The sequence below is a fragment of the Leptodactylus fuscus genome, chromosome 1, assembly GCF_031893055.1.
Source record: "Leptodactylus fuscus isolate aLepFus1 chromosome 1, aLepFus1.hap2, whole genome shotgun sequence".
NCBI classification, from domain to species: Eukaryota; Metazoa; Chordata; class Amphibia; order Anura; family Leptodactylidae; genus Leptodactylus; species Leptodactylus fuscus.
The window spans coordinates 370,921,260-370,943,839 of record NC_134265.1 but is presented as its reverse complement, the minus strand read 5'-3'; the positions used below and the strand labels follow the sequence as shown (position 1 = coordinate 370,943,839).

The 22,580-nt window shown below is 47.2% G+C and overlaps 1 protein-coding gene across 1 annotated transcript in view; it reads left to right on the top strand.

Moving 5' to 3' along the window:
* The first annotated feature begins 14,201 nt into the window (after positions 1-14,201).
* LOC142189580 (transcription factor COE1-A-like) overlaps positions 14,202-22,580 on the top strand; it is a 100,689-nt gene continuing 92,310 nt past the window's right edge. Inside the window, exon 1 of the mRNA XM_075262193.1 lies at positions 14,202-14,335. Within this exon, the coding sequence (XP_075118294.1) occupies positions 14,202-14,335 (134 nt within the window). The remainder of the gene's footprint in view (positions 14,336-22,580) is intronic.

The following is a 22,580-nucleotide window of genomic DNA, read 5'->3' as shown; positions in this document are numbered from 1 at the left end:
TTTCTGGCTCCACAAGTGAAGTAATTCCCAGTCCTGGAAGCAGAGGGCGCTGTGTCAGTACTAGTAATAGGGCAGAGTATTACTAGCATTATAACACAGTACATAGTGATAACATACTGCTGTCATATTTACCACTAGAGGGCGGTATAACACTGTACATAGTGATAACATGCAGCTGTTATATTTACCACTAGAGGGCGGTATAACACTGTACATAGTGGTAACATACTGCTCTCATATTTACCACTTGAGGGCGGTACAACACTGAACATAGTGATAACATGCAGCCGTTATATTTACCACTAGAGGGCGGTATAATACTGTACATAGTGATAACATACCGCTGTTATATTTACCACTTGAGGGCAGTATAACACTGTACATAGTGATAACATACAGCTGTTATATTTACCACTAGATGGCGGTATAACACTGTACATAGTGATAACATACAGCTGTTATATTTACCACTAGATGGCGGTATAACGCGGTATAACACTGTACATAGTGATAACATACCGCTGTTATATTTACCACTAGATGGCGGTATAACACTGTACATAGTGATAACATGCAGCCGTTATATTTACTTGAGTGCGGTATAACACTGTATATAGTGATAACATACAGCCGTTATATTTACCACTAGATGGCGGTATAACACTGTACATAGTGATAACATACAGCTGTTATATTTACCACTAGATGGCGGTATAACACTGTACATAGTGATAACATACAGCTGTTATATTTACCACTAGATGGCGGTATAACACTGTACATAGTGATAACATACCGCTGTTATATTTACCACTAGAGGGCGGTATAACACTGTACATAGTGATAACATACAGCCGTTATATTTACCACTAGAGGGCGGTATAACACTGTACATAGTGATAACATACAGCCGTTATATTTACCACTAGAGGGCGGTATAACACTGTACATAGTGATAACATACAGCCGTTATATTTACCACTAGAGGGCGGTATAACACTGTACATAGTGATAACATACAGCCGTTATATTTACCACTAGAGGGCGGTATAACACTGTACATAGTGATAACATACAGCCGTTATATTTACCACTAGAGGGCGGTATAACACTGTACATAGTGATAACATACAGCCGTTATATTTACCACTAGAGGGCCGTATAATACTGTACATAGTGATAACATACAGCCGTTATATTTACCACTAGAGGGCGGTATAACACTGTACATAGTGATAACATACAGCCGTTATATTTACCACTAGAGGGCGGTATAACACTGTACATAGTGATAACATACAGCTGTTATATTTACCACTAGATGGCGGTATAACACTGTACATAGTGATAACATACAGCCGTTATATTTACCACTAGAGGGCGGTATAACACTGTACATAGTGATAACATACCGCTGTTATATTTACCACTAGATGGCGGTATAACACTGTACATAGTGATAACATACAGCTGTTATATTTACCACTAGATGGTGGTATAATACTGTACATAGTGATAACATACAGCTGTTATATTTACCACTAGATGGCGGTATAACACTGTACATAGTGATAACATACCGCTGTTATATTTACCACTAGAGGGCGGTATAACACTGTACATAGTGATAACATACCGCTGTTATATTTACCACTAGAGGGCGGTATAACACTGTACATAGTGATAACATACTGCTGTCATATTTACCACTAGAGGGCGGTATAACACTGTACATAGTGATAACATACAGCTGTTATATTTACCACTAGAGGGCCCTATAACACTGTACATAGTGATAACATACAGCTGTTATATTTACCACTAGAGGGCGGTATAACACTGTACATAGTGATAACATACAGCTGTTATATTTACCACTAGAGGGCGGTATAACACTGTACATAGTGATAACATACAGCTGTTATATTTACCACTAGAGGGCGGTATAATACTGTACATAGTGATAACATACAGCTGTTATAGTTACCACTAGAGGGCGATATAACACTGTACATAGTGATAACATACAGCTGTTATAGTTACCACTAGAGGGCGATATAACACTGTACATAGTGATAACATACCGCTGTTATAGTTACCACTAGAGGACGATATAACACTGTACATAGTGATAACATACAGCTGTTATATTTACCACTAGAGGGCGGTATAATACTGTACATAGTGATAACATACAGCCGTTATATTTACCACTAGAGGGCGGTATAACACTGTACATAGTGATAACATACAGCTGTTATATTTACCACTAGATGGCGGTATAACACTGTACATAGTGATAACATACCGCTGTTATATTTACCACTAGAGGGCGGTATAATACTGTACATAGTGATAACATACAGCTGTTATATTTACCACTAGAGGGCGGTATAATACTGTACATAGTGATAACATACAGCCGTTATATTTACCACTAGAGGGCGATATAACACTGTACATAGTGATAACATACAGCTGTTATATTTACCACTAGAGGACGATATAACATTGTACATAGTGATAACATACAGCCGTTATATTTACCACTAGAGGGCGGTATAACACTGTACATAGTGATAACATACCGCTGTTATATTTACCACTAGAGGGCGGTATAACACTGTACATAGTGATAACATACAGCTGTTATAGTTACCACTAGATGGCGGTATAACACTGTACATAGTGATAACATACAGCTGTTATATTTACCACTAGAGGGCGGTATAACACTGTACATAGTGATAACATACCGCTGTTATAGTTACCACTAGAGGACGATATAACACTGTACATAGTGATAACATACAGCTGTTATAGTTACCACTAGATGGCGGTATAACACTGTACATAGTGATAACATACCGCTGTTATATTTACCACTAGATGGCGGTATAACACTGTACATAGTGATAACATACAGCTGTTATATTTACCACTAGATGGCGGTATAACACTGTACATAGTGATAACATACCGCTGTTATATTTACCACTAGATGGCGGTATAACACTGTACATAGTGATAACATACAGCTGTTATATTTACCACTAGATGGCGGTATAACACTGTACATAGTGATAACATGCAGCCGTTATATTTACTTGAGTGCGGTATAACACTGTATATAGTGATAACATACAGCTGTTATATTTACCACTAGATGGCGGTATAACACTGTACATAGTGATAACATACCGCTGTTATATTTACCACTAGAGGGCCGTATAACACTGTACATAGTGATAACATACAGCTGTTATATTTACCACTAGAGGGCGGTATAATACTGTACATAGTGATAACATACAGCTGTTATAGTTACCACTAGAGGGCGATATAACACTGTACATAGTGATAACATACAGCTGTTATAGTTACCACTAGATGGCGGTATAACACTGTACATAGTGATAACATACAGCTGTTATATGTACCACTAGAGGGCGGTATAACACTGTACATAGTGATAACATACAGCTGTTATAGTTACCACTAGATGGCGGTATAACACTGTACATAGTGATAACATACAGCTGTTATAGTTACCACTAGATGGCGGTATAACACTGTACATAGTGATAACATACAGCTGTTATATTTACCACTAGAGGGCCGTATAACACTGTACATAGTGATAACATACAGCTGTTATATTTACCACTAGAGGGCGGTATAATACTGTACATAGTGATAACATACAGCCGTTATATTTACCACTAGAGGGCGGTATAACACTGTACATAGTGATAACATACAGCTGTTATATTTGCCACTAGAGGGCCGTATAACACTGTACATAGTGATAACATACAGCTGTTATATTTACCACTAGAGGGCGGTATAATACTGTACATAGTGATAACATACAGCTGTTATAGTTACCACTAGAGGGCGATATAACACTGTACATAGTGATAACATGCAGTTGTTATATTTACCATTAGAGGGCGGTGTAACACTATGTATGTATTGGTTGTAGGCACTCTATCGCCACTAGGGGGCATCATGTATATACTGATGGGTATATAAAAAAAACAAAAAAATTTGCTAGTCTTCAGTAGTTGATCCCTTTTTAATGGCTGTCTAATAATGATGACACATTACAACGTTTCGGATCTCTCGGCTCCTTTCTCAAGTAAATTTAAAACCATTTCTGAAGGAGCAGATTTATATACAAAAGGGAACATAGGGATAGAATTCCAGGAGGAAGGGGGGTAGAGGGTTATTAGTAATTGGTACAAACAATGTAAACAATTCCAGGTTCTTATCAGTTCTCAGGTCAGTGATTTCTGTAAGATGCCATAAACCCATGTGACAGATTTAACCCCCTCTCCAGTGTGTGAAGCAGGGTCATAAATTTACACTCATAAATCCGTCGCTCTTTCTTTGATTTAAAATTCCCTCTTAAAACCAATATTTTCATGTGATCGGTGATATTATGATCCTCATTGCAGAAATGTTTTGATACGGGAAGGTCCAGTCTTCGTTCTCTAATTGTATGGCGATGTGAGTTCATCCTCATTCTGAGCTTCTGTCCGGTCTCTCCAACATACAGATTATCAGTGGGACACTTGGTGCACATTATTACATACACTACATGCGGGGTGTTACAGGTGAACGTACCTGGGGTCTTATATTCCCTGTTAGAGTTCGGTATCTCTATCCTGTCAGTGGTCAGTATGTGGGGGCAGGTTTTGCACCTTTTCTGTCCGCATGGAAATGTTCCTGTGTTAGTTGGAGGTGACAGTGAGCTGCTGACCACCATATTCCTGAGGTTTGGTGTCTGTAGCACAGGAGAGGGGGATCTGGAAATATGGATATTAGACGGTTGTCTTTTTGTCGTAGTGGATGTAATTTGCGTGTGATTCCTCTCAGCGTCTCCAGGTGGGGGTTGTATGTGACAACCAGGGGCACCCGATTGTTCTCCTGTTTGGTATTGTATTTTCATAAGTCCGATCTTGGTATTCTGGTGGCCCTGGTGATTTGGTTATCAATTGTTCTTGGATGGTAACCCTGCCTCAAGAATGTGTTTTTGAGGCCTCCAAGGTGTTTGTCTCTATCTGCAGGGTCTGAACATATGCGATGGTATCTGATGGCCTGGCTGTAGACAATGGAGTTCTTTATGTGTTTAGGATGAAAGCTATCCCATCTTAGGTAGGTTGGTCAGTCAATCGGCTTCCGATACAGCGATGTCTCCATTTTGTTGTCCCGTATCTTGATGACTCCGTCCAGGAAGTTAATTTCAGAGAAGGAGTGATTGAGCGTCAGGTTGATGATGGAATGGAACTGGTTGAATTGTTCATGGAAGGTTTTCAGCTGTTGTTCAGACCCCGTCCAAATGATTAGGATATCGTCGATGAAACGGTAGTAGGCCCAAGGCCTGGTGGTGCAGGTGGATAGGAAGTCACTCTCAGGCTTGGCCATGTAGAGATTAGTGTACTGTGGCGCCATTTTACTCCCCATTGCGGTGCCGGTCTGCTGTATACTGATGGTTGTCCCTCTGTATCAGCAATAGAGGGCAGTGTAACACTGTATATACTGTATACTGATTGTAGGCACTCTATGACCACGAGGTATTACATGGCTGTATTCACATGTGCAGTTTTTCATGTAGTATGTGTCAGTATTCACCAGTATTTTCCTTCTTTTTATCTACATTCCTGTGTCTGATGTAAGAGACAACATCAATAATCTCCTGTGTGATTGGAGCCTATATACCGTATAGATAATGTGCCGTCATCCCCGTATTTGTTACATTGACAGATACTCTCTGACTAAAATAACCCCACCCCCATATAGAAATATCAGGTCACTATAGCACTGCCCCTGGAGGTCCGTCCCCGGCAGATATGTAATGGTACAGATACTGGATCCAACCACAAGAGGGTGCAAAATGATTCCCACCTATATAAAGCCTGTCCCAGGTTACTTTTGGGTAGTGTACCTCTTGGTGAGACTAGCCATGTCTCTACAACCATTTGGTTGTTTCCATGAATTGCCGCCATCTAGACCGTTCTGACCTGTCTGTTAGGAGATGTTGGGGTGCAGGTTATATGTGGGTGCTGGATCCACCAGCAAGTACGAGCAGCTTCCTTATCCACCATCCAGGCACACGCGGCCCCTCAATTACACCCACTGTCTCTGCCGCCAATTGTGCTTATTATAAGGTCATTTGGTTTCACCGCCCATTACCTGTTCTACCATTGGTGGTCAAACTCCTTTACCTTCATCTGTAGGGGTGAGCTCTAACCCTGAACTGACTGGATCTGTAGCCTCTACAGCGATGGATCCAGGATCTGTATCCTCTATAGTGATGGATCCGGGATCTGTATCCTCTGTAGTGATGGATCCGGGATCTGTATCCTCTGTAGTGATGGATCTGTATAGTCTATAGTGATGGATCCGGGATCTGTATCGTCTATAGTGATGGATCCGGGATCTGTATCCTCTGTAGTGATGGATCCGGGATCTGTATCCTCTGTAGCGATGGATCCGGGATCTGTATCCTCTGTAGCGATGGATCCGGGATCTGTATCCTCTGTAGCGATGGATCCGGGATCTGTATCCTCTGTAGCGATGGATCCGGGATCTGTATCCTCTGTAGCGATGGATCCGGGATCTGTATCCTCTGTAGCGATGGATCCGGGATCTGTATCCTCTGTAGCGATGGATCCGGGATCTGTATCCTCTGTAGCGATGGATCCGGGATCTGTATCCTCTATAGCGATGGATCCGGGATCTGTATCCTCTATAGCGATGGATCCGGGATCTGTATCCTCTATAGCGATGGATCCGGGATCTGTATCCTCTATAGTGATGTATCCAGGATCTGTATCGTCTATAATGATGGATCTGGGAACTGTTTGGGATCTGATCATCAGGTTATAGTATGGAGGTGGTGAGCGCTTTATCCCTGACTGTTCTGTGGAATGAGACACTGCCCCCTGCTGGTGTGATGATATGGGGGCCATCACATAGGACAGTCTGTCCCCCCTAGTAGGGATATGTACAGCACACACTGCCCCCTGCTGGTGTGATGATGGGGGGGCCATCACATAGGACAGTCAGTCCCCCCTAGTAGTGATATGTACAGGACACACTGCCCCCTGTTGGTGTGATGATGGGGGGGCCATCACATAGGACAGTTGGTCCCCCCTAGTAGTGATATGTACAGCACACACTGCCCCCTGCTGGTGTGATGATATGGGGGCCATCACATAGGACAGTTGGTCCCCCCTAGTAGTGATATGTACAGCACACACTGCCCCCTGTTGGTGTGATGATGGGGGGGGCCATCACATAGGACAGTTGGTCCCCCCTAGTAGTGATATGTACAGCACACACTGCCCCCTGCTGGTGTGATGATATGGGGGTCATCACATAGGACAGTTGGTCCCCCCTAGTAGTGATATGTACAGCACACACTGCCCCCTGTTGGTGTGATGATGGGGGGGGCCATCACATAGGACAGTTGGTCCCCCCTAGTAGTGATATGTACAGCACACACTGCCCCCTGCTGGGATGATGATGTAGGGGCCATCACATAAGAGAGTTCGAAATCATGACGCTTTGACAAAAGTAAGTTCCAGGTGGAGCAGGAAGATATTTGAGGGAACAACTGATCGGGCAGCAACAAACTCCCCAAGTCATAGACATCTCGAAAAAGTGCAGGACACTGGAAATGAAGAGGTTATGTGAATGGTCCTGAATAGATTAGAGTATCTCCTGCAATACAGAACATGGTAACCTAAAGAACTGGAAGCATCTGGACACGCTGAATGCAGAGGAGGAAACCCACGTATGTTCTTGACCGGCTCTTCCATCCGAAGGTGGCCTGTTCTTGAAGTTCTTGCTGTTTTTGGTAACCGCACAGATTGGTGCAGAGAGTTTTGAGAAATGCTAAATAAACTAGCCAATCCCAATGACTGGAAAGTCTAGAAGACACCTTACTGAAGGACGGCAGATCTCTTCTCAAAATCCATTTGTAGGCTGTGGTCAGAAATCGGGTATCTCAGGAAGAGTAGAGAAGATTCCTCAAACTTCCTCAAGTTTATTGTAGAGTCTGCTCTTACGTTCTATAGAAACATGGCTTGTGTGAGATGTCAGATCAGGTGACTAGATAAGGATGTCATCTACGTATCCCACCACACAGATATGGAGCAGATCATGGAGGATGTTGACAATCTCCTGAAATGGAGTTGGGGCATGACAAAGGGTCAAGATAAGATCTTCGCAGCAGCCATCATGAGGAGTAAAAGCTATGGTCCACCAATCACTTTCTGATGCCGGTCAGGTTGACTGGAATAGCCAGATTTGAGACATCCCTTTCAGCTAGGGTAGTTTTTTCTGCTAACTTTAGGGACATAAGTTGCGCTGGCCCGGTGTTCGGGCTCACCTTCGTTCAATTTCAGTTTCTCAACCATGTATTGGTTCCTTCAGAGAAGCTGATACTGGAACTTCACAAGACAATTCTGCGAGATGTTCTCTGTACCATCAATTGATTCAGGTTACCAGACTGTCCAGAGTAGGCTGGAGATCTTTTATGGGCCAATTTGTCTCGCCAAGCCCTCCCAAGAAACTAAAACCAGCGTATAATTTTTCCAAGAGATCAGAACTGAAGGTATAACGTCATGGACAACGGTTATAATATATGGCAGAGACATAGCCGAAGCAGCAAGTTTCCTCCAAGACCCACTGTGCCACTAAAATGCTTTGGGCTTGGGTAACTCCTGAGGGCATCATCTAAGTGGACTTCACTGCAGGGAACCTCCAGGTCTCTACCACAAGATGTATACAAATATGGCTTGTGTGAGATGCCAGATCAGGTGAATAGACAAGGATGTCATCTACATATCCCACCACACAGACGTAGAGCAGATCACGGAAGATATTAACAAATAATCCAATCCAAGTAAGGCGAAGGCCAACCTAGATGGTTCAGTCGACATCAATGAGTGGTAAGAGAAGGAACAAGAAAGAACATGGTCAGTGGGCAAGCTGAGGTCAGGGTCTTTCATCATGGGGCAACTGGCTGAGGTCAACACAGACACAAAAGGTTTGGCTATGGTATACAGAAGATGGAGGGAGATCAGAAAATGAGCAGAGAAAACGTTACAACACAACTCCTACATTCATGACTACTCATCCACCACATCTAAGGAAACCTCACTCCTGATACCAACTGGAGTGACAGAATGAGGTGAGTGGAGGCGAAGAGGAGCAGGGATGGATTGTCTAATTGGAGGAAGAGCGCAAGGTGATCCATTCTGTACTGCAAGAGAAATTGGCCATCACATCCCAAACCTAGGGAGGCCAATGGTGTCAACACGTCCTGGCATAAGGAATTGTTAGATTGGCAAGGCACGTAGGCAGGGACTAGTAAGACAAGGTCAAAAACTAGACAAAAGGTTAAACACCAAAAACAAAGACCCAAGAACAAAAGGAGCAGGAGTACACCTGGATCTGGGGGTGTATGTCGCATCGTCATCACGGGGAACAGAAGAAATGGAGGGTGCTCAGAGGACATGGAGTGCGGAGTGACTACTGTACAAGGTGTAATGGCAGGGGCTGTCTGTAAGGGTACAAAGACCCAAGAACAAAAGTAGCAGGAGTACACCCGGATCTGGGGGTGTATGTAGCATCATCATCACGGGGAACAGAGGAAATGGAGGGTGCTCAGAGGACACAGAGTGCAGAGTGACTACTGTACAAGGTGTAATGGCAGGGGCTGTCTGTAAGGGTACAAAGACCCAAGAACAAAAGGAGCAGGAGTACACCCGGATCTGGGGGTGTATGTAGCATCATCATCACGGGGAACAGAAGAAATGGAGGGTGCTCAGAGGACACGGAGTGCGGAGTGACTACTGTACAAGGGGTAATGGCAGGGGTTGTCTGTAAGGGTACAAAGACCCATAAACAAAAGGAGCAGGAGTACACCCGGATCTGGGGGTGTATGTAGCATCATCATCACGGGGGACAGAGGAAATGGAGGGTGCTCAGAGGACACGGAGTGCGGAGTGACTATTGTACAAGGTGTAATGGCAGGGGCTGTCTGTAAGGGTAATGCTGCACAGGTGGTAGTGTGGTACAGGTAGTAATGTGATGATATTTTTGACACAGACTGACCAGCCCGGACACAGACTGACCAGCTCACACCCTACTGTGAAGTTCTCTGCCTGGCAGTGGCATGGCCAGGACAGTAAGGGGCTTCACTGCATTGTCCGCACACTATGGCCACATAGATATCTGGCTGCTGACATGCAGTGTAGCCCCTTAGGATTGTGCTGTAGTACCTGGTAACTGGGTTCTGGTAGTAGATGGGCAATGCTGTGCAGGTAAAACCTCTTCTAACAGGATGCTGATAGTAGGTGTGCAGGTACCTGGTGGGTAGTATTGCACAGGTAGTAGGTGAGCAGTAGAGTGCAGGTACCTGGTGGGCAGTAGTGTACAGGTAGTAGGTGGGCAGTAGTGTACAGGTACCCGTTGGGTAGTAGAGTGCAGGTACCTGGTGGGCAGTAGTGTGCAGGTAGTAGGTGAGCAGTAGAGTGCACATACCTGGTGGGCAGTAGTGTACAGGTAGTAGGTGAGAAGTAGTGTGCCGGTACCTGGTGGGCAGTAGTGTGCAGGTAGTAGGTGAGCAGTAGTGTACAGGTAGTAGGTGAGCAGTAGTGTGCACAGGTAGTAGGTGGGCAGTAGTGTGCAGGTAGTAGGTGAGCAGTAGTGTGCCGGTACCTGGTGGGCAGTAGAGTGCACAGGTAGTAGGTGAGCAGTAGAGTGCACATACCTGGTGGGCAGTAGTGTACAGGTAGTAGGTGAGCAGTAGAGTGCAGGTACCTGGTGGGCAGTAGTGTACAGGTAGTAGGTGAGCAGTAGTGTGCTGGTACCTGGTGGGCAGTAGAGTGCACAGGTAGTAGGTGAGCAGTAGAGTGCACATACCTGGTGGGCAGTAGTGTACAGGTAGTAGGTGAGCAGTAGTGTGCCGGTACCTGGTGGGCAGTAGAGTGCACAGGTAGTAGGTGAGCAGTAGAGTGCACATACCTGGTGGGCAGTAGTGTACAGGTAGTAGGTGAGCAGTAGAGTGCAGGTACCTGGTGGGCAGTAGTGTACAGGTAGTAGGTGAGCAGTAGTGTGCTGGTACCTGGTGGGCAGTAGAGTGCACAGGTAGTAGGTGAGCAGTAGAGTGCACATACCTGGTGGGCAGTATTGTACAGGTAGTAGGTGAGCAGTAGAGTGCAGGTACCTGGTGGGCAGTAGTGTACAGGTAGTAGGTGAGCAGTAGTGTGCTGGTACCTGGTGGGCAGTAGAGTGCACAGGTAGTAGGTGAGCAGTAGAGTGCACATACCTGGTGGGCAGTATTGTACAGGTAGTAGGTGAGAAGTAGTGTGCCGGTACCTGGTAGGCAGTAGTGTGCAGGTACCTGGTGAGCAGTAGTGTACAGGTACCTGGTGGGCAGTAGTGTGCAGGTAGTAGGTGGGCAGTAGTGTACAGGTAGTAGGTGGGCAGTAGTGCACAGGTAGTAGGTGGGCAGTAGTGTACAGGTAGTAGGTGGGCAGTAGTGTACAGGTACCTGGTGGGCAGTAGAGTGCAGGTAGTAGGTGGGCAGTAGAGTGCACAGGTAGGTGGGCAGTAGTGTACAGTTACCTGGTGGGCAGTAGTGTACAGGTAGTAGGTGGGCAGTAGAGTGCAGGTACCCGGTGGGCAGTAGTGTACAGGTAGTAGGTGGGCAGTAGTGTGCAGGTGCCTGGTAGGCAGTAGTGTACAGGTAGTAGGTGGGCACTAGTGTACAGTTAGTAGGTGAGCAGTAGTGTACAGGTAGTAGGTGGGCAGTAGAGTGCAGGTAGTAGGTGAGCAGTAGTGTGCAGGTTCCTGGTGGGCAGTAGTGTACAGGTAGTAGGTGGGCAGTAGAGTGCAGGTACCTGGTGGGCAGTAGAGAACAGGTAGTAGGTGGGCAGTAGTGTACAGGTAGTAGGTGGGCAGTGGTGTACAGGTAGTAGGTGGGCAGTAGTGTACAGGTAGTAGGTGGGCACTAGTGTACATGTACCTGGTGGGCAGTAGTGTACAGGTAGTAGGTGGGCAGTAGTGTACAGGTAGTAGGTGGGCAGTGGTGTACAGGTAGTAGGTGGGCAGTAGTGTACAGGTAGTAGGTGGGCAGTGGTGTACAGGTAGTAGGTGGGCAGTGGTGTACAGGTAGTAGGTGGGCAGTAGTGTACAGTTAGTAGGTGAGCAGTAGTGTACAGTTAGTAGGTGAGCAGTAGTGTACAGGTAGTAGGTGGGCAGTAGTGTACAGGTAGTAGGTGGGCAGTAGTGTACAGGTACCTGGTGGGCAGTAGTGTACAGTTAGTAGGTGAGCAGTAGTGTACAGTTAGTAGGTGAGCAGTAGTGTACAGGTAGTAGGTGGGCAGTAGTGTACAGGTAGTAGGTGAGCAGTAGTGTACAGGTAGTAGGTGGGCAGTAGTGTGCAGGTAGTAGGTGAGCAGTAGAGTACAGGTAGTAGGTGGGCAGTAGAGTGCAGGTACCTGTTGGGCAGTAGTGTACAGTTAGTAGGTGGGCAGTAGAGTATAGGTAGTAGGTTGGCAGTAGTGTGCAGGTACCTGGTGGGCAGTAGTGTACAGGTAGTAGGTGGGCAGTAGAGTACAGGTAGTAGGTGAGCAGTAGTGTACAGGTAGTAGGTGAGCGGTAGAGTGCAGGTACCTGGTGGGCAGTAGTGTACAGGTAGTAGGTGGGCAGTAGAGTACAGGTAGTAGGTGAGCAGTAGTGTACAGGTAGTAGGTGAGCGGTAGAGTGCAGGTACCTGGTGGGCAGTAGTGTACAGGTAGTAGGTGGGCAGTAGTGTACAGGTAGTAGGTGGGCAGTAGTGTGCAGGTACCTGGTGGGCAGTAGTGTGCAGGTACCTGGTTGGCAGTAGTGTACAGGTAGTAGGTGGGCACTAGTGTACATGTACCTGGTGGGCAGTAGTGTACAGGTAGTAGTTGGGCAGTAGTGTACAGGTAGTAGGTAGGCAGTAGTGTACAGGTAGTAGGTGAGCAGTAGAGTACAGGTAGTAGGTGAGCAGTAGAGTACAGGTACCTGGTGGGCAGTAGTGTGCAGGTACCTGGTTGGCAATAGTTTACAGGTGGTAGGTGGGCAGTAGTGTACAGGTAGTAGGTGGGCAGTAGTGTGCAGGTAGTAGGTGAGCAGTAGAGTGCACATACCTGGTGGGCAGTAGTGTACAGGTAGTAGGTGAGCAGTAGAGTGCACATACCTGGTGGGCAGTAGTGTACAGGTAGTAGGTGGGCAGTAGTGTACAGGTAGTAGGTGGGCAGTAGCGTGCAGGTACCTGGTGGGCAGTAGTGTGCAGGTAGTAGGTGGGCAGTAAAGTACAGGTACCTGGTGGGCAGGAGTGCACAAGCAGTAGGTGGGCAGTACTGTGCCACTGGGGGTGGGGGCACTTGGGGTGACACTGGGGGTGGGTCTTGGGGTGACACTGGGGGTGGGGGCACTTGGGGTGGGGGCAGTTGGGGCAGATCTTGGGGTGATACTGGGGTGGGTCTTGGGGTGACACTGGTGGTGGATCTTGGGATGACACCGGAGATGGGGGCACTTTGAGTGGATCTTGGGGTGACACTGGGGGTGGATCTTGGGGTGACACTGGGGATGGGAGTACTTTGAGTGGATCTCGGGGTGACACTGGGGGTGCATCTCGGGGTGACACTGGGGGTGGGGGCACTTGGGGTGACACTGGGGATGGGGGCACTTTGAGTGGATCTCGGGGTGACACTGGGGGTGGATCTTGGGGTGACACTGGGGATGGGGGCACTTTGAGTGGATCTCGGGGTGACACTGGGGGTGGATCTTGGGGTGACACTGGGGATGGGGGCACTTTGAGTGGATCTCGGGGTGACACTGGGGGTGGATCTTGGGGTGACACTGGGGATGGGGGCACTTTGAGTGGATCTTGGGGTGACACTGGGGGTGGATCTCGGGGTGGATCTTGGGGTGACACCGGGGTGGGGGCTCCGGGCAGGGCTGCTGCAGGAGGCGGAGGGCGGCTGCTCCTCTCCCCACTCCCCCGCTGCCTCCCCCGGGACATCCTCCAGCCGTGGAGCCCCATGCTGCTGCCGCCTCCTCAGTGCTGTGTGCGCCGCGCTGCTGAGCGGATGATCCCGGGCACCTGCAGATCGCTGTGATAGCGCTTTGTTGCGCTGCGCCCGGGGCTCATGTTCTCCATCCAGGACTCGCTGTCCCGAGCGGCGCTCAGCATGAAGGAAGAACCGCTACCGGCAGGTCTGAACACGGTGCGAGCTTGGATGCAAAGCCCGGGGATCCTGGACTCCAGCACCGCGGCGCAGAGGTAACTCCGGGGGGCAATGTGGTGGGGGAGGACACCCGACACCTGGGATTGTACTTTACATCCAAAGATGTAGTCTAGCAAAATCACACCCGACAACTCTGACTGCGCTGTGCACCGACACCCGAACTCTTAGCTCCTGTACTCTACTCACATCCAGAGCTGCACAACACTCGGAGCTGTGCTGTACTCCACTCACTGCTGTGCTTTCCATCAAATGGTTCTCTTCTGTACTCCGATCACCCCCAAAGCTGTACCCTGCTCCACTCACTCATGTTCACTCCAACATCGGGGTTGTTCTGTACCCCACTCACATGCAGAGCTGCGCTTTACTCCTCCACACACAACTATGACTGCCCTGTGCTCTCATACACGTGGGACTGTAACCTACTCCATTCACACCCAAAGCGGCATTCTACTCCATTCACACCCTCACAGTCATTGCCCTGTGCACCCGGAGACCACTCATACCTACCCTGACACAAACTTTCTACAGCAGTATTCACACCCGAACTAACCACACTAGCTGCACCGCATATTCCACTAGGACTTCGGCCAGGACTATTACAGGACTTGTCCTACCGACACTGACCAGGACTATCCCAGGACTTGTCCTACTGACCAGGACTATCCCAGGACTTGTCCTACTGACCAGGACTATCCCAGGACTTGTCCTACCAACACTGACCAGGACTATCACAGGACTTGTACTACCAACACTGACCAGGATTATCACAGGACTTGTCCTACCAACACTGACCAGGATTATCACTGGACCTGTTCTACTGACCAGGACTATTACAGGACTTGTCCTTCCACAAACTGACCAGGACTATCACAGAACTTGTTCTATTGACACTGACCAGGACTTTAGCAGGACTTGTCCTACCAACACTGACCAGGACTATCCCAGGACTTGTCCTACTGACCAGGACTATTACAGGATTTGTCCTACTGACACTGACCAGGACTATCACAGGACTTGTCCTACTGACCAGGACTATTACAGGACTTGTCCTACTGACATTGGCCAGGACTATCACAGGCAATGTTCTACTTGTGCAGCACAGTCCTGGACATAGTCGGATAAGTCAGTATTATTGGAGGACATATCTCACTGATTGAATTATTGCATGAGGTGTTCTACTGATCCAGGACTATTGTAGGAAATACAGTGGGTCTGTCTGCTTGTGCCCTGCCTCATGGAAGGTGGAGAGTCCTGTCTACATTCTGATACTGGACTGTTGTCTTGTGCCCTTATGCCGATCTATGGAAATATCAGAACATACCGTACTGATCGAGGACTATCACAGTCATGTCATCTACTGGATGTCAGGATGTAAACCACCGAAATGATCCAGGATTTTATTTGGACAACTTTCATCAATGCTGGACCTGGTATGTCACAGAACATGTCCCACCATCCTGGACTATCAGAGGATATGACCCACTGATACATGACCCAGGACTATCTCTGAGCATGTTCTACCGTTACTGACCCAGGACTATTGAAGGATATGATGAGCCGATACAACAACCCAGGACTATCAGAGGATATGACATACCGATACTGACCCAGGACTATCGAAGGATATGATGAGCTGATACAACAACCCAGGACTATCTCTGAGCATGTTCTACTGACCCTGACCCAGGACTATCAGAGGATATGACATACCGATACTGACCCAGGACTATCAGAGGATATGACATACCGATACTGACCCAGGACTATCAGAGGATATGACATACCGATACTGACCCAGGACTATCAGAGGATATGACATACCGATACTGACCCAGGACTATCAGAGGATATGACATACCGATACTGACCCAGGACTATCAGAGGATATGACATACCGATACTGACCCAGGACTATCAGAGGATATGATGTATTGATACAACAAGCCAGGACTATCTTAGAGCATGTTCTACCCATTCTGATCCAGAGCTATTGGAGTATATGATGTACTGGTACCACAACCCAGGACTATTGGAGTATATGATGTACTGGTACCATGACCCAGGACTATCTTTGAGTATGTTCTACTGATACTGACCCAGGACTATCAAAGGATATGACCTACGGATACTGTGATCCAGAACTATCACAGATTATGTCATACTGATAACTATTATTCAGGACTATCACCAGTCATGTCCTACTGACACCAGCACTATCACCAATCATGTCCTACTGACACCAGCACTATCACCAGTCATGTCCTACTGACACCAGCACTATCACCAATCATGTCCTACTGACCCAGGACCATCACCAATCATGTCCTACTGACACCAGCACTATCACCAGTCATGTCCTACTGACACCAGCACTATCACCAGTCATGTCCTACTGACACCAGCACTATCACCAGTCATGTCCTACTGACACCAGCACTATCACCAATCATGTCCTACTGACACCAGCACTATCACCAATCATGTCCTACTGACACCAGCACTATCACCAATCATGTCCTACTGACACCACCACTATCACCAGTCATGTCCTACTGACACCAGCACTATCATCAGTCATGTCCTACTGACACCAGCACTATCACCAGTCATGTCCTACTGACACCAGCACTATCACCAGTCATGTCCTACTGACACCAGCACTATCACCAGTCATGTCCTACTGACACCACCACTATCACCAGTCATGTCCTACTGACACCAGCACTATCATCAGTCATGTCCTACTGACACCAGCACTATCATCAGTCATGTCCTACTGACACCAGCACTATCACCAGTCATGTCCTACTGACACCAGCACTATCACCAGTCATGTCCTACTGACACCAGCACTATCACCAGTCATGTCCTACTGACACCAGCACTATCACCAATCATGTCCTACTGACACCAGCACTATCACCAATCATGTCCTACTGACACCAGCACTATCACCAATCATGTCCTACTGACACCAGCACTATCACCAGTCATGTCCTACTGACACCAGCACTATCACCAGTCATGTCCTACTGACACCAGCACTATCATCAGTCATGTCCTACTGACACCAGCACTATCACCAGTCATGTCCTACTGACACCAGCACTATCACCAGTCATGTCCTACTGACACCAGCACTATCACCAGTCATGTCCTACTGACACCAGCACTATCACCAGTCATGTCCTACTGACACCAGCACTATCATCAGTCATGTCCTACTGACACCAGCACTATCACCAGTCATGTCCTACTGACACCAGCACTATCACCAGTCATGTCCTACTGACACCAGCACTATCACCAGTCATGTCCTACTGACACCAGCACTATCACCAGTCATGTCCTACTGACACCAGCACTATCACCAGTCAATGTCCTACTGACACCAGCACTATCACCAGTCATGTCCTACTGACACCAGCACTATCACCAATCATGTCCTACTGACACCAGCACTATCACCAATCATGTCCTACTGACACCAGCACTATCACCAGTCATGTCCTACTGACCCAGGACTATCACCAGTCATGTCCTACTGACACCAGCACTATCACCAATCATGTTCTACTGACCCAGGACTATCACCAATCATGTTCTACTGACCCAGGACTATCACCAATCATGTTCTACTGACCCAGGACTATCACCAATCATGTTCTACTGACCCAGGACCATCACCAATCATGTTCTACTGACCCAGGACCATCACCAATCATGTTCTACTGACCCAGGACCATCACCAATCATGTTCTACTGACCCAGGACCATCACCAATCATGTTCTACTGACCCAGGACCATCACCAATCATGTTCTACTGACCCAGGACCATCACCAATCATGTTCTACTGACCCAGGACCATCACCAATCATGTTCTACTGACCCAGGACCATCACCAATCATGTTCTACTGACCCAGGACCATCACCAATCATGTTCTACTGACCCAGGACCATCACCAATCATGTTCTACTGACCCAGGACCATCACCAATCATGTTCTACTGACCCAGGACCATCACCAATCATGTTCTACTGACCCAGGACCATCACCAATCATGTTCTACTGACCCAGGACCATCACCAATCATGTTCTACTGACCCAGGACCATCACCAATCATGTTCTACTGACCCAGGACCATCACCAATCATGTTCTACTGACCCAGGACCATCACCAATCATGTTCTACTGACCCAGGACTATCACCAATCATGTTCTACTGACCAGGACCATCACCAGTCATGTTCTACTTATACTGACCCAGGACTACCGCAGGTCATGAACTGTCGTTTCTGACCCAGGACTACTGCAGACTAACCCGAGTCACTGTTACACTGAACTAGGACTATTAAAGGACATTTACTACTGACCTAGGACTATCACGGGGCTCAATTCACTGATGAATGATTATCAAATTAAATTAATCGCTGATCCAGGACTATCACAGCACACGTTACACTGACATGATCCAGGACTATCACAGCACACGTTACACTGACATGATCCAGGACTATCACAGCACACGTTACACTGACATGATCCAGGACTATCACAGTACACGTTACACTTACATGATCCAGGACTATCACAGCACACGTTACACTGACATGATCCAGGACTATCACAGCACATGTTACACTGACATGATCCAGGACTATCACAGCACGTTACACTGACATGATCCAGGACTATCACAGCACACGTTACACTGACATGATCCAGGACCATCACAGCACACGTTACACTTACATGATCCAGGACCATCACAGCACACGTTACACTTACATGATCCAGGACCATCACAGCACACGTTACACTTACATGATCCAGGACTATCACAGCACGTTACACTTACATGATCCAGGACTATCACAGCACACGTTACACTTACATGATCCAGGACCATCACAGCACACGTTACACTTACATGATCCGGGACCATCACAGCACACGTTACACTGACATGATCCGGGACCATCACAGCACACGTTACACTGACATGATCCGGGACCATCACAGCACCCGTTACACTGACATGATCCAGGACCATCACAGCACACGTTACACTGACATGATCCAGGACCATCACAGCACACGTTACACTGACATGATCCAGGACTATCACAGCACACGTTACACTGACATGATCCAGGACCATCACAGCACACGTTACACTGACATGATCCAGGACCATCACAGCACACGTTACACTGACATGATCCAGGACCATCACAGCACACGTTACACTGACATGATCTAGGACTATCACAGCACACGTTACACTGACATGATCCAGGACTATCACAGCACACGTTACACTGACATGATCCAGGACTATCACAGCACACGTTACACTGACATGATCCAGGACCATCACAGCACACGTTACACTGACATGATCCAGGACCATCACAGCACACGTTACACTGACATGATCCAGGACCATCACAGCACACGTTACACTGACATGATCCAGGACTATCACAGCACACGTTACACTGACATGATCCAGGACTATCACAGCACATGAATACTTGACACTAAAACAAATACTCTACTGACCCTGACCCCGGGCTACCATGTCACTGGAGACTATAACAGGACTAGTAGAGGATATGACACTGACCCGCGGATATAACCGTGCATAGTCCTCTGACACTGACCAAGAACTGATACCAACACTGATCTTAGACTATCACAGTATATGATCCACTGATTGTGGACTGTTACAAGACATAATCCACCATAACTGACCCAGGACTATCACAGAATATAATGCACCGACCCTGAGCCAAGACTATCAAAAGTCATGATCTACTGACCCAGGCCTATGACAGTACATGATCTACTGACCCAGGACTATGACAGTACATGATCTACTGACCCAGGACTATGACAGTACATGATCTACTGACCCAGGACTATGACAGTACATGATCTACTGACCCAGGACTATGACAGTACATGATCTACTGACCCAGGACTATGACAGTACATGATCTACTGACCCAGGACTATGACAGTACATGATCTACTGACCCAGGGCTATGACAGTACATGATCTACTGACCCAGGCCTATGACAGTACATGATCTACTGACCCAGGACTATGACAGTACATGATCTACTGACCCAGGACTATGACAGTACATGATCTACTGACCCAGGACTATGACAGTACATGATCTACTGACCCAGGCCTATGACAGTACATGATCTACTGACCCAGGACTATGACAGTACATGATCTACTGACCCAGGACTATGACAGTACATGATCTACTGACCCAGGCCTATGACAGTACATGATCTACTGACCCAGGACTATGACAGTACATGATCTACTGACCCAGGGCTATGACAGTACATGATCTACTGACCCAGGACTATGACAGTACATGATCTACTGACCCAGGACTGACAGTACATGATCTACTGACCTAGGGCTATGACAGTACATGATCTACTGACCCAGGACTACGACAGTACATGATCTACTGACCTAGGGCTATGACAGTACATGATCTACTGACCCAGGACTACGACAGTACATGATCTCCTGATCCAGGGCTATGACAGTACATGATCTACTGACCCAGGACTATGACAGTACATGATCTGCTGACCCAGGACTATGACAGTACATGATCTACTGACCCAGGACTATGACAGTACATGATCTGCTGACCCAGGACTATGACAGTACATGATCTGCTGACCCAGGACTATGACAGTACATGATCTCCTGATCCAGGGCTATGACAGTACATGATCTACTGACCCAGGGCTATGACAGTACATGATCTGCTGATCCAGGGCTATGACAGTACATGATCTACTGACCCAGGACTATGACAGTACATGATCTGCTGATCCAGGGCTATGACAGTACATGATCTACTGACCCAGGACTATGACAGTACATGATCTGCTGACCCAGGACTATGACAGTACATGATCTGCTGACCCAGGACAATGACAGTACATGATCTACTGACCCAGGACTATGACAGTACATGATCTGCTGACCCAGGGCTATGACAGTACATGATCTCCCGGCCCAGGCCTATGACAGTACATGATCTACTGACCCAGGACTATGACAGTACATGATCTACTGACCCAGGACTATGACAGTACATGATCTACTGACCCAGGACTATGACAGTACATGATCTACTGACCTAGGACTACGACAGTACATGATCTACTGACCCAGGGCTATGACAGTACATGATCTACTGACCCAGGACTATGACAGTACATGATCTACTGACCCAGGACTGACAGTACATGATCTACTGACCTAGGGCTATGACAGTACATGATCTACTGACCCAGGACTATGACAGTACATGATCTCCTGACCCAGGACTACGACAGTACATGATCTACTGACCTAGGACTACGACAGTACATGATCTACTGACCCAGGGCTATGACAGTACATGATCTACTGACCCAGGGCTATGACAGTACATGATCTACTGACCTAGGACTACGACAGTATATGATCTCCTGACCCAGGGCTATGACAGTACATGATCTACTGACCCAGGACTATGACAGTACATGATCTACTGACCCAGGGCTACGACAGTACATGATCTCCCGGCCCAGGACTATGACAGTACATGATCTACTGACCCAGGACTATGACAGTACATGATTTACTGACCCAGGACTATGACAGTACATGATCTACTGACCCAGGACTATGACAGTACATGATCTACTGACCCAGGACTATGACAGTACATGATCTACTGACCTAGGACTATGACAGTACATGATCTACTGACCCAGGACTACGACAGTACATGATCTACTGACCTAGGACTATGACAGTACATGATCTACTGACCCAGGGCTATGACAGTACATGATCTACTGACCCAGGGCTATGACAGTACATGATCTACTGACCCAGGACTATGACAGTACATGATCTACTGACCCAGGGCTATGACAGTACATGATCTACTGACCCAGGACTATGACAGTACATGATCTCCTGACCCAGGACTATGACAGTACATGATCTACTGACCCAGGACTATGACAGTACATGATCTACTGACCTAGGACTATGACAGTACATTATCTACTGACCCAGGACTATGACAGTACATGATCTCCCGGCCCAGGCCTATGACAGTACATGATCTACTGACCCAGGGCTATGACAGTACATGATCTACTGACCCAGGACTATGACAGTACATGATCTACTGACCCAGGACTGACAGTACATGATCTACTGACCTAGGGC